Source organism: Mobula hypostoma, chromosome 9 (assembly GCF_963921235.1).
Source record: "Mobula hypostoma chromosome 9, sMobHyp1.1, whole genome shotgun sequence".
Lineage (NCBI taxonomy): Eukaryota > Metazoa > Chordata > Chondrichthyes > Myliobatiformes > Myliobatidae > Mobula > Mobula hypostoma.
Genome location: NC_086105.1, coordinates 37,459,257 through 37,473,026, shown reverse-complemented (window position 1 = coordinate 37,473,026; position 13,770 = coordinate 37,459,257). Strand labels below are relative to the sequence as shown.

The 13,770-nt window shown below is 41.2% G+C and overlaps 1 protein-coding gene across 2 annotated transcripts in view; it reads right to left on the bottom strand.

The window, feature by feature from the left end:
- Nucleotides 1–13,770, bottom strand: part of kiaa0930 — a 103,132-nt gene that overhangs the window by 46,207 nt on the left and 43,155 nt on the right. For both annotated transcript variants that reach the window (XM_063058094.1, XM_063058095.1), the window contains exon 2: nt 4,853–5,001. In XM_063058094.1, coding sequence (XP_062914164.1) covers nt 4,853–5,001 — 149 coding nt within the window. The remainder of the gene's footprint in view (nt 1–4,852; nt 5,002–13,770) is intronic.

Sequence of the window (13,770 nt, the reverse complement as noted above, 5' to 3'; positions counted from 1 at the left end):
GATTTATCCTAAAGGAATTGGTGAAGGGTTTTTGATCTGTAAAATTCACTGTTTCTCTTCCCACAGACTCCAGTATTATCATATTTCCAGCATTTTCTGCTTCATTGTAGATTTCCAACATCTGCAGTTCCTTTCTATATTTACAGATGATCATCAGCAGCACTGAATTATAAACAAAGATCCAACCTAGTTAAACCCTAAAGTAACAACCCATGACAAGTCACAGAAAGAAACTGAAGGTCATGCTGTCAGCAACTTGTTCCGAATCTGGATGAATTAGCCTTCATCTTAGTGTCCTGGAATTGGTTTAATTCAGGATCAAAATTGTTCTAAACTGCAGAAAGTGAGAAATCTTAATAGAATGTATACAGGCTGAGGTCAGATGCAGGATTAATTTTCCAGTGCAGCTTCATTAACTTAGTTCCTGTATTCCACATCAAAAACTTTTACAATAACTCAGCTTTCACTTCCTGTGGCCATGGTGTGGTTTAGTGAACACAAAACCTGCTGATCTTGCGTTGTCCAAAATAACTCACTAATTTGACATGAACCTTCCATTTTTTGGTTCCTTAATATTGTCATAGCCGGGGGTGATAGTGGGGATCAGTTCCCACTACCTATAAAATGCTCCCAATGGTGTGCGTCTTAAATAGCCTCTGACAACCAAGCTCACGTGTGGCTTAGTTACTAAGCCCGGCCGAACCATCTCTACAGACAGGAGAAGGGGCAAAGGTGGGTAGTTGGTACCTTAAAACCAGTTGTTTTGGGCAGATGGGGTTCTCTACTGTGGTTGGCAGCTCATCTAGAAGGAAAATTCTGATCTCATACCTCCGCTGCCTTGTGGCTATACCCACACACGGGGAAGGCTTTGGGAGTTAACCCTGAGGGAAAAATCTGGAACTGGAGACCCTCAGGCAGTCCTACTTTGAGTTCAATACTGACTGGCAACTCTTGCGACGTTGCTGGTGCCAAACGGTATCGGCCTCTGTCGTTCCTTTAGGTTCGTCAGATGTGTGGAGAAGGGGAGCTTGCTGCATGAGCAACAGCTTGCTCTCCATATTGTACTGCCCAGGCCTGTGTATCTAGACAACTAGGAGACAATATCCATGGTCGACCCTGACAGACAGAGGCCTCAACTCTATTCCTTCATGCTTCTACCATCGGTTCATATGAACCCTGCTATAAATTATGTCATAAAGTTTATTGAAGCCAGAAGTTAAATTTAGGGAATCAGAAAATTTAATTCACTCGCAGAACCTTGTACCTCCTCAATTTAGAAGGAAAACATAATATGCAAAATTTCATGGAATCTCCCTCCAGTTGTTTCCTTTCACAGTTCTACAAGTCCACCTACAGTTTCTCTCCTTTGGTACACCATTTTCATCTCTCCTTCCACCTGAATAACTAGGTCTACCACCCTCACTCACCTGGATCCATCTGCCCATTACCCAGATATCCACCTACCTGGGTTTCTACTCCTTTCGGTCACCTTTCCCCATAACCCTCAGCCATCTTGTTCCATCTGCTCATTATCCTTTACCAGCCTCTGTCTCAACACTCCCTCCCACTGCCCCACCTGGCTTCACCTGCTCATCACTCCCACTCATCTGGTTCCACCCATCACACTCAGTTCTGCATACTGCGCCTTCCCTCTGCACTCAGTTCTGATGCAGCCTCGCAACCCAAAACATTAGCCTCCTGCTTCCACAAATGCTCCTCAACTACTAACCCCCCTCCCTCCCTCCCTCCCTCCCTCCCTCACTCACTCAGCCACCAAGATTTCCAGCAGTTTATTTGTTGTGAAGAGAATTGGTGCATGAATGCCTCCCAAGGTTCAAATTACTAGACCCTTTTGGGTAACTGGGACACAATTAGGCACCTGACTCAGGGCACGATTGTGGAGGAAATCATGGGTCAGTGTTACTGTCCAGTGACTGGCAAATCACATTTCACCATAGGCTCAGATCCATGCCAGAGTGAAGTAACTTCCCCCATAGAAACTAACTAACGACAAGCCTACAGAGTCAGATCACCCTGCCCTAAACCCTCTCCATTTGCAACGACCAGGGGTGGTGAAAGCAAGAAGGAAGCTACACCAGAGTTTTTGTCTTTTTTCTGTTGCACGTCACGCCAGCAGACCTCAGTAAATTCCTAACACATGTAAATGTACTGTACCTGGTGAACTAAGCTGATCTTTATCCACATTGCTTCAATTAATTATCAAGATCATGAACCATGGAAACAAACTTCACAACTTCTTTGGTGAGAATGTGATCTGGCTATGGAAATGTTATATTACGAACAAGTAGATATCTTTGACCTGAAAATAAATGGGTAGCAAAGAACGACTAGAGAAAGACAGAAAAAATGTCTCGCCGCAGCACTTGTATTTAGAGCTCAAATTCCATGGAGTGCATTTCCTGGGTAACGTACATATTGTCCAATACAAAATAACTGTACTTCATAATGGAACTAATTAACATCTATGGCAGAGAATTCTACTGTGGCCCATTGCTCAGCTCATGAATAATTATTATTGTACACTCACTCCCTGGGCAATTACTGCTGACTTAGAATTTCTGCAGTGCTGAATTATTCGCTGCTTTTAATGGATGGGGGCAGAGTCAGGGAACTGCTTTGGGGCAGGATCAGGCTCTGAAATTAACCTTGCTCAAAAAACCTGGAAGTATTGGTGTAAACTCAGAGGCCTAGGGAATGAGCATGGGGGGGCGGGGAGGCAATGGTTTATGATTCACAAGGTTTAGTGGAAGTGTCTTTTCTTTAATTGTATTTGGCATATCAAACAGGAAAGTTGCAGAGATACACCACTGGTCTACACAGTGGAAAAAGAAATTACAAGCAGTGCATTATATTTTAGGGTCACACAGCATGAAGTTGGAAATGAGATCATGTTTGGTAGCAAGCTTGGGTACAATATTTCGGGTCGCCATCCTAGAATGCTGTTTTGTGTATAGCACCCAAACACTGCATAACATCATTAGGGACCCTGACAGCAATACTGGGTTCTCTTTTGTGAAGAGCATAAGCACCAAGGACAGTTTGCTCACTGAGACCATTCTTTTTGAAGGGGATACGAGTTCTCTATCATGAATAGCATAGAAGTTATACCTTTATATTTCACACTTCTAAGGTTTGACTCACAGGAGAGAGCAAGTTCCTTTATCCACATGAAACGATTATGGATTTACATAAATGTTGGTCGACAATGTGCCTTCAAGACCCATGTTTTTACATCAACAGCAGCAAACCTGACAATTGTACGAGGATGCAGCTTCTTGTAAAACCCTCAAAGTGACAATAGCACAAGTAAACAAAACCCTATTCAGAAGGTAGGCTTCAAGGGCTTATAGTGGGCTTCTCGAAAAAAAGGAAACGGCATGGAAGAGCTTCTTGTGCCTCGAAGAGTAAATGTTTGTAGTAGAATACATGATGATTAATTTTCAGACGGCTGTAAAGTCCCACAAAGGGCCTCCAGGGAATCTTAACATACTGCAGTTTTGCAAAATATAGAGCAATGGAATTGCCTTCTTGGAGATGGATAAGGATTTGGTTCCATCTAAGATCAATTAAGTGGCTGTCTTTGAACTTCAGCATCAGAAAGTCTCCTGTGGACTGGAAATTAAACCCGATTTTAGAAGTGCTACTCAGTCATTCTGCTCAGGTCTCCAGAACATGAAAGCAAACCAGCTGGCTAGCCAGACACAATTCCCTCAATAAATATTTATGCATCTTATACAGGAAAACCAACAGTTAAGAGGAGGTGACTTAAGTGAACAGCAAATTAAATACATTTGTATTGTCAGGATTTACCAATAAAGTAAAGTCAAAGGCTTAATTTTTTTTCTCTCTATACAGTATATATTCTTAAAGAAATAAATGTAGGTAACTATCCTTTATTGATGCTGCTTTGATGCATCAATATGTTGTTCTATACATGAGCAGCCTTTAAGAAGGGAATGTATTGATCTGCCGACATGACAATAGCTTCATGGAACTGGCTCCCATGCTGGAGCTTGGATTCTGATACTCATTCTGCAGTGATACATTCCTACACATTCCTTCACAAATGAGAAAGAAAGTTTTTAGTTAATATGACAGCATGCGTACAGATTACTTAACTGAACCTATAGGAGTCAGTAGATATCTAGTGGTCTCTTAACTTGACTGGTAAATTATTTTAAATGGACATATCCAATCAATTATAGATAAACTACTTGAAAGAGCAGGCTTTGACAGTTCAGCAAGTGGTCTTTCCTTCTTCAGTTTTGTGCACAGAAAATTATTGGATACATTAGTCGAAGTATGAGGTGTGACTCAGTTGATTACACACTTATCTCTAGATCAGCTGATTGTGGGTTCACCCAACCTCATACGAGCAGAAACATGACCTCTAACACCTATCTCTGGGAAGTCCGGGGATACAATTTTTCCAACACTATGTTCAATAGCAATCACATCTGTTCCCTCATGTGGATGCAAAAGATCCCATATAAAAATGACCAACATTCTTTCTCGTATCTAAAAAAAAGTTTCTTAGTCATCACGTTACAGTCATTGGGAGCTTGCTACGCTTGGCTCCTACATTTCATGTACTCCATAAGTGACTACATTCAGAAGTGCAGCGTTGGCTATAAGCTGCATTGGAATGCTTTGACAAGGACATGCCACAAAAATATAGCTGTCCACCTTTTCAAAATCTCAAGTGTCAAGTCCAAAAAATGAAAAGTCCACAGCAAATTAGCTGCTTGAGCAGTTTAGAAAAAAAAACAAAGCACAAACTAATTAATACGACTTTTTTTTTCTAAATTGATTCTGAATCTGCTGTGCATACCTGCTTCCCATCACCGCTGTCTGGACCAGCAAAGGTCAACTTCCGACGAACATAGAACAACATGTCGTCCTGTCTTGGTGCCCACTTCTCCATGAAGTACGTTGAAAACATCCAAGTCCAAAAGACAATCCGATCATCTTTGAAGCAGCCTATCAGCAAACAAACAGTTTCTTAAACTGAAGCTTAAATAAACATTTTCTTGTAGATCTTGTGTAATCAATCTCTGCCAACGGAATCATCTAACTGTTTTCTTACCCCCTTGAAATACTGTTTGCAAATTACAGTTCACTGTTCTGGACCCATGATACAAGTCTTGCAATATTAACTCAAAATAAGTGAAAGAAACAAAGTCAACAGGGTTGCTGAGCAAAAATAGGTAGAAAATATGGTCATAAATTTTGATATTAACTGTTTCACTGTATTTCACCATTTGAAATACTAAATAAATAGATTTGAATAGCTCTGAGCACTGCATTGAGATCTTGCCAATTTAGCAAGCATTATTAGTTTACCACCACATCCTTAATTCTTAATTTAAACATAAAATTTCTCCACTGTTGAAGCACTGCTAGACTATAGTTTCATAGTGTATTTACTGAACAGCACTGGTATCATTTTAATCGATTTCAATGACTGTTGTCTGGCAAACCAATTTTACAGATATATAGTGTTTGAAATCAAGGCCAAGCATTTGACTCTGTGAATCAGTACATTAGTAAGTCAAACTTGGATCCACAAAAAGGTATTAAAAGGCTACTAGGTTTACACTGATGATTTATTGTAAGTTTTCAGATAGTAAGAAGATATACCATTTCCTGCAGATCACCTTTACAGGAAGTATCCATGCCAATCAACGAGCCAAAGTCCCTTTTTGAGTGCTTGGCAGGTAGATGTACACAGATAATTTGCAACTATTGTGTTGGTGATTTTTGTGTATATTCCATTTGAAAAACATTATTCAGGAAGAGTTCAATGCTATCTTCTGGGCTCTATACTTCCAGTAAGTTTTAAAATATTACAGAAAAAAATGCAAAGTGAAAAGCATGGCATGTGGTATTAATGGGTTCTGCTTTTGTAGATTTGCCTGTTGATAGGGAGGACATTGGTGGGGATCCTTCAGCATTTCAGCAGACGTTCTACTCCTTGCAGCAGGTGGTAAAATTCCATCTTCTGTAAAACATACTGTGCAACTCTACATTGCTACCATAGAGAGCAACCTCACATCAGCCATTACTGGCTGGTTTGGTGCAGCATCTTCTCACAAAATGCAAAAACTACAGCAAACAGTCAGGACAAGAGAAAAGGCCATCGGATGCAGTCTATCACTGCAGGACTTGTATTTGTCCGGGACAAAGAAACAGACAGGAAGAATCATTGAGGACACCACAACAAACTGCCTTCTCCAAAAGTTCCTTTCTTGAAAGTGCTATAGAGCTGTTAAAACCAAATCTTCACAGGCAGTTAATCTGATCAACCATCCTAGCTAGACTCCACCACTCTCCTCTATAACCTCACTCACTGCACCATAAGCTCTTTAGACCACTTTTTATAAAGCTCTTTACATTGTAAGTGCATGCTGGTATTTATAATTCATGCACACTTCTAATGTGGATTTATTGAGTATGCCCACAAGAAAATTAATCTCAGCATTATATATTTCACCACACGTGCGCAGCTTTCCGGTGAAAACGATATCGTCTCTGTTAAATAGGGGCCGTGGACAATTCTGATTTGATGGAGAATGGATGTGAAAGCACAGAGGAACATCTGAAGAAATTTCTGAAATGCCCGTTTGCTGCTGTCGTTACTGTGTGGTCGTGAATCTTTCGGAGGGTAGGCCTCAAAATCCCCGGCCTTGCCTGCTGTTGGCCACCGAGAAGGAGGTCGAATCATTCAGACGGAGATGGCGCTCAGTACTCGGTGTCGGAGAGCTGATCAGAGCTCGAAGTTTTCGGATGACTCAGAGTCGGATTGTGGTTGGCATGGCAGGGAGAGTTTTTCTTCCTTCTCCCGTCTGCGTGAGATGTGGGACATTTGAGAAACTTTGAACTTTACTGTGCTCACGGGCTTCTTCATCAAGTTATGGTATTGTTACACTGTTTGTAACTATATGTTATAACTATGTGGTTTTATCAGTTTTTTCAGTCTTGATTTGTCCTGTGTTTTGTGATATCACACCGGAGGAAATATTATATCATTTCTTAATGCATGCATTAGTAAATGACAATAAAAGAGGACTACGTGTCTTCATAATCATATATGGTGATATATATGTACTTTGACAATAAATTTACTTTGAATTTTAATTCTTTATTCTGTATAATTGTTGAATGCTTTTGTTACATGCTGCACCAACACACCATAGCAAATTCTAATATGTGTAAATATGTATACTGTATATATATATATACAGTATACATATTTACACATATTTATTTGATATATATATATATCAAATAAATCTGATCCTTGATCTCATTGAAAATACAAAAACATCAACTCTATTGAAGCTAATTTACTTGTGAAATAAAGTCACTCATTGAATGCAATAAATTAGTAAACAACAGATCACATAAATTCGACTGTTGCCATGGTTGTCTCAGCTCAAGTATTCCAAACCTACACTGAAAATGGCACAATGGGCGGAAATGACTTGTAAGAAATGTACCAAGTGATCCACTTGATGATAATTTCCCCCAAGCAGAATCCTAAGCATGTTGAAGTCAGCAGTGGGGAAGCACAATGCCACAGTGTCACGCTGATTTTAGATGGTAAGCAGGATTGTAAACCTGTCAATTAAGAAAAGGAATCAAAATTCCGTCTATTTTATACAATGAGCAGACGTGTGAATTGTGTTTTGGAATTACTAGAGAGTTAGGATGTACCATGGAAGTTACAGAGTACAACCCTATACTTGTCCGAGTTCCCACAGATTGCTATTTTTTCCCAATATGGGAACATATGTACATGCAAATATATTCACATATCTGAAGGGGCTTCTGTAGCCCCTTGCTCTTCACCTTTTGTCATCCAGTATGGTGGGGGGCACAGGGAGCTGCTCCAGACTGATCCTCTTCATCTTTAGTCATCCAGTACAGGGGTGGGGGGAGCTTCTTCAGCCCAATCTTTAGTCATCCAGTATGGTGGGGGGGGGAGGGGCAAGGAGGGAGGAGGATGTCTTAGTAAAGCGACTTCTGTAGCTGGCTAGTCCATTGGTCCTAGAGACAGGCAGCAGAGGGTTCTACCTGGCGTGACTGCCTGGCAACATGTAGGAGGTATGTCCATGTCTGGCTAGCGGTGGAAAAAGAACACACAGTGTCCATGGTAACATCAAGGTACTTTGAGACCATTGGAGAATAAATGCCATCCTTGAAGACGATTGGAATGTGTTAGTTTAGTCTGTGTTAGCAATGATTTGTCTGGTTTGTGTTTGTAATGTGATTGTACATTATATTAGCATTGTAGTGGTTTGAATTTGTAATAAATTTAGTTTTGTAAAAAAACTGTTTCCTCACACACCATGCCATCTGAAAATACCAAATTATCAGATTTCCACCAAAGAGCAATTCTGTCAGTGGTTAAGACTTCCAATAAAGCCAAGAATGCAAAAGGATGAATAATGTATTTCTTTTCGACTAGAGAAGTTCCAGCCTGTCCATCCCGACCAGCTCCATGAGAAAAGACTGCAATTGATAACAGATCAATGGGAATTCTAGTGTATAACAAATCTGTAGAAGGTTCCATAATTTTATACAAGAATTAATACTGTCAAGAAAAAAAAGTTAATGTGCTTCAAATTATCCAACACTCAGTTCTATAATTTTATGAAATATTGAACTTTAGATCTTTATTGCAGCTTTTGGACAGCAAGCCAAGGCACAATATGTATCATCCGTCAAGTCAAGGAAAAAGCTTAAAAATAGACAGTCAGCAATCAATTAAATGTTGGATCAATGAAACTGCTTTAGTCTGCTTTGCCACTGCTTAGCTTTTCCCAGTTAAATTTTTCAAAATAACTCCTCCACAGAGCATTAATGGACACTTATTCAGAGCTGTCTGTAAGTAAATCCATGAAAAAAATCTTTAACAGTTGTAATCCTGCTGTGATCCAGAAGATCATCTTGTTGGAAGGGCCCTTTGCTGCCCCTTGTCTTATAAATTCTTGGTTCTTCAGCTGCCTGCAGCCCACATCACACCCAGCCAGAGTCTCAATTTTGGCCCTTCCTGCATCTTCCATTTCAAAGAGAAATTATCATCTCATCAGACTAACTTCGGCACTGGCATGCACCTTTGGATATGCAGAGTATTCCCACCATTTTATGTTGTTCTTTCAGATTTCTGGCATCTGCAGTTTCACTTTTTGCTAGTTAATGTAGGCTGTTGCTCGCACATTTGTTGGCCTTGTAAGGAGGTGAAAATTGAAAAACATTGCAAGAAGAATTAGTGCTTAAAGTATAAAAATAAAGACTAAAAATTCCTCAGTGCTGTAATCTGTATTAAAAATGTGGTAAGTCTGCTTAGCATGTTTTCAAAAGCTCCAAAACCAGTGCGACAATGCAAATTATACACAGAAACACACTGCAATCTCCCCAGTTACTAGAGTGTACTGAGAGATAACAACATCGATTCTTCCAGAGGTTTAGTCCAAGGAGCTTGGAGAGACAATCGACAGTAACACTGCATGTCCCATGGTGCTACCATCAGGAGAAACTTACTCCACAGAGATGGCCTGTGGGCAACATACCCTGTCTTACCACCTGAAAACCCTGTATCTGTAAGGAAAGGAATGGTGCAGGCACCATGTCTTTTGGAAGAGGAGCTTGTATTGCACCAATAAAACACCAGTTCATGTACATAGGTAAGGGGAGTGGCCTCCATGTTAATAGACACTAGGCACTAGTGAGCTATGGTCGGATAGCAGAAAGGGAGTTACTGTTTCAGGTCCACAGAGGTCAGTTTCAGACAACAGTGCTGACTCACCGTGATTGGTCAAGAGGGATGATCCAGAGATCTTTTCCTAAATTATATTTTGGGTAAGCAACAGTCAAACTATATTCAGAAGATGAGTAGTAATGTGGATTCTATGATCATATTCCCTCAGGAACCTGTACTGCCACTTCAGAACTGATTGTCTTCTCTGGGTCAGCAATGCAGTGCCAAGGGAACAAAATGGCTGAAGAAGCAGGCTTCTGCTTCTGTCGAGCTCGGTCCCAGTTTCCCAGGTCCTACTACGTCTGAACTAGCAGGTTGGAGCACAGTGAGAATTCCGTTTCACAGTCAGGAAGCAGACAGCAGTGGCCCATGGCCATTTTGTCACTCCACTGTGGTCTGCCCATTTCTGATTCCAGTTTCATTTCTTACAGTTCCAGATAGGGGCCCGGGCAAATCTGGGGACCTGGGGACAAAGATTCCCACAACCCCCACCAAGACTGCACCTGTGACTTCTTGGACACCGTCCTCACCTGTGTCCTTTAAAATTGTGAATCAAAATTTACTCACGTTTAAACCACGACTGGGTTTTTTTTATTTAAGTAATTGCTGATTTATATATGCAACTCCTGCAGAGTAAAAATGTTTAATTTAACTGACTATAGATTCCTCTCAAGCGTTCCATCCCTCAGTTTTTACCTTCCTGAACTATAGTGACTGAGTTGGAGTGTTTGTGAAGCTCAAAAGTACGAGGTGAATCCTGCTGTCAGTGGATGCAGCTTGCTCCAGGCCTTCATGTGCTGCAAGAGTGTAAAGACCCTTTCCTGTGCTGTTGGCCCGTTCCTTGGATAAGCTTAACGGGATTTTTAATTGAGCAAGAGAGTAACCCAAGCTGATTTGGTCAGTCTGTGGTTCATATTATGAGACTAAGTTTTGATACTTGGACTACTTACATTAGGGAACAAACAATCCAGCTGGATGGAGCCAGCTATTGTCAGTTTCCCTCACTGCAAGATGATTTATTGTTTACAACATAAACGTGGTGTCCTCTTAATTATCCCCAATAACTGAGAAGTATAGAACTAGGGGAAATTCATTGCCACAGACAGCTATGGAGGCCAAGTCGTCGGGTATATTTAAAGTGGAGATTGATAGGCTTTTGATTAGTAAGGACATCAGGGGTTACAGGGAGAAGGCAGGAGAATGGGGGTGAGAGGAAAAATAAACCTGCCATAATGGAATAGTAGAAAAGACTCAATGGGCCGAATGGCCTAATTCTATTCCTCCTATGTCTTTTGGTCTTCAGTATGGCTATGAATGCAGGTTGTGTGTTATTGGCCGTTCAAATAATATTGCTTCCAAATCTTAACGAGTAAACACCAAAAGTTCTGCAAGCAAACAGTTTGCTATTTTGCAAATCAGGGGGATTGAAAATCCTGCTGTTGACAGAATTTTGTTTAATATACACCTAGAAACAGTACAATAATCTAGAAAATTCCACTGGAAAAAGGGGGAGGCAATGTTACCAATGGGAGCCCACTTTATTTTGATACATAATAAAACATTTAGAACTGACCTAATTAAAATATGCACTGTACAGCTGCCAGAAATTAAATTTCATGACTTAGTCAGTGATAATAAACTTGACTCTAAAATGGTTTACAATACTGTGCAAAAGTCTTAGGCACGTATATATAACTAGGGTGTTTAAGACCCTTGCACAGTACTTCTATGTATTGCACTGTACTGCTGTCACAAAAAAAACAACTTTCATGACATAGGTGAGTGATGATAAACCTTATTCTGATATGGGCCTCTGTTGTGGACTGAGAGTGTGAAGGGGGCAGGGAGAGGGAAATCATGGTTGGGTAAAGGACAAGGGGGGAGAGGAATATGCAGGGCCCGTAGCATATGCTACTTTTGCTAGTAGGTTAATCCGGCCCTGCCAGGTGTACATATTAAAGTGGCCACCAGAGACGCGGATACAAGCACTGTCTACGCAGTCGAAATAGTACCCTCTGGGAGACCAGTTTTTACTCCAAGTCCTAGCGAGTGGGATGGCTGGAACCTTTGAAACTCTTTCTGGAGTGTTTTGTTTCTGCTACTCATTGTTACAGGGTGTCTGAAGATCATTAACTTCTTTCCTTCAGGAAGATTAGTGTAAAGGAGGTATACACTCAAGAGTTTAGTATGTATCTAAGATCTCTCTGAAGTAATTGCAACTAATGAATTCAGGCTTCACCTGAGATCACAGAGGGGTTAGGGAATTTTTAGGTTGCTTTTCCCAGAAAGTAATGAATCTCTGGGATTCTCTATCCAGGGAAACAGTAAAGGGTACCTCATTAAATATAAATCTATCTATGACATAGATTGATTTTTACATAGCAGGGGAATTAAGGGCTTTGGGGGAAAGGAAGTGGGTGAAGCAGAGTCCACAGCCTGATCAAATTAATTCAGATTTGTTTCATTTTGTTATCAGGTTACATTGAAGTATACAGTGAAATGAGTAATTTGCATTAACAACCAGCACGACCTGAAATAGGTGGGGGCAGCCCGCAAGTGTCGCCGCGCATTTCCGCGCCAACATAGTATGCCTGTAATGGTCAGCAGAACCACACAGGATATAACCAAACAGAAAACAACAAGCAATAAGAGAACAACAGCCAAACAAGATCAGCCTTGATCTTATTGAATGGTGGAACAGGCTCGATGGGCCAGCGGCCAACACCTGCTCCTAATTCTTATGTTCCTATGAATAAGGGAAAAGTAGTTTCCATTGTCAGGAGCCAGCAATTAGAGGATGCAGAGTTTAGAAAAAATGCTAGAGCAGGGAGTCCCAAACCTTTTTATGACATGGAACCTTACCATTTACTGAGGGGTCAGTGGAACCCCTGTGCTAGAGACTGTGAGATAGGGGAAATTTTCTGCAGTAAGAAGTGCAATGGTTGGAGTGAAATTCAATGGGAAGCAAAGTGGAAACTTGCAGGATTTTGGCAAAAGAAATTGTTCTTAGAGCTGTGTGATACACTGATAGTCTCTTGTGACCTAATAAAGTTTGGCAGGCATGACCCAGTTTATAACAGGGTTCACTTCCTCAGAACTGAACAACAAGTGTGTGAGAGGATCTCCTGCTTGTCAGGAGAGCAAGTGGGCGCAGAAAAGTGGTCACCAGCCAATTTCAGTGACTGAGTAAGTCTGCCCTATGCTCCCTGTTCTACCCAGCCATAACTCTTCCCCCAACCCCGCCCCCATTTTTGCAGCCCCAGCAGGGGGTATGGAGGGGAATGGCACAAGGAAGTGCTCCTTTTCCATCTGACAGAAGATACCTGCAGCCTTGCAGCAGCTGGCAAATCCATCCCGCCCGTCTCCTAAATACTTAAGTACAGGATGTGTCCACAAGTAGTGTTTGTAACCCAGGCAAGGCTTAGATATACAGTACTTTGCAAAGATCTTAGGCTCATGTATGTATATAGCTGGGATGCCGAAGACTTTTGCATAGTACTGTATTTGTCAACATGGAGTGGGAGCAGAGGATTCTGGGAATGACAAGGGTGGAGTGCCGTGGAAGCGGGGCGGGACACGTGGCAGAAAAGGAGTGCCAGGGGTGGGTGCTGGTGCAGGTGCTGACACACCCAGCTCTGAAACATCAGGCAAGGTGATTTGATTCCTGTTGGTTTACTGATCATGACAGAATGTCTCTCTGGTGCTTCTGCTCCCTCCTCTCAATGCATCTCTGGCGCCTCTGAGACAAGAACGCTAAGTTTACAGGTAGTTGCGAAGACACCATATCTATGCTTTTTGAATATGAATTGTCCTCTATGTTAGCACGTAACATACCAAATAATGTATTATGGATTTTAACTTGCATTCCTAAAGGCCATGAATGCCAGTTTAGGAATACTGGTGCCAGTAGAATGAATTTTATCAAAAGATGTGAAAACTTCAAAGAACTGTCTATACTTGTAACTATGAATCGTCTTTTGTGTTTA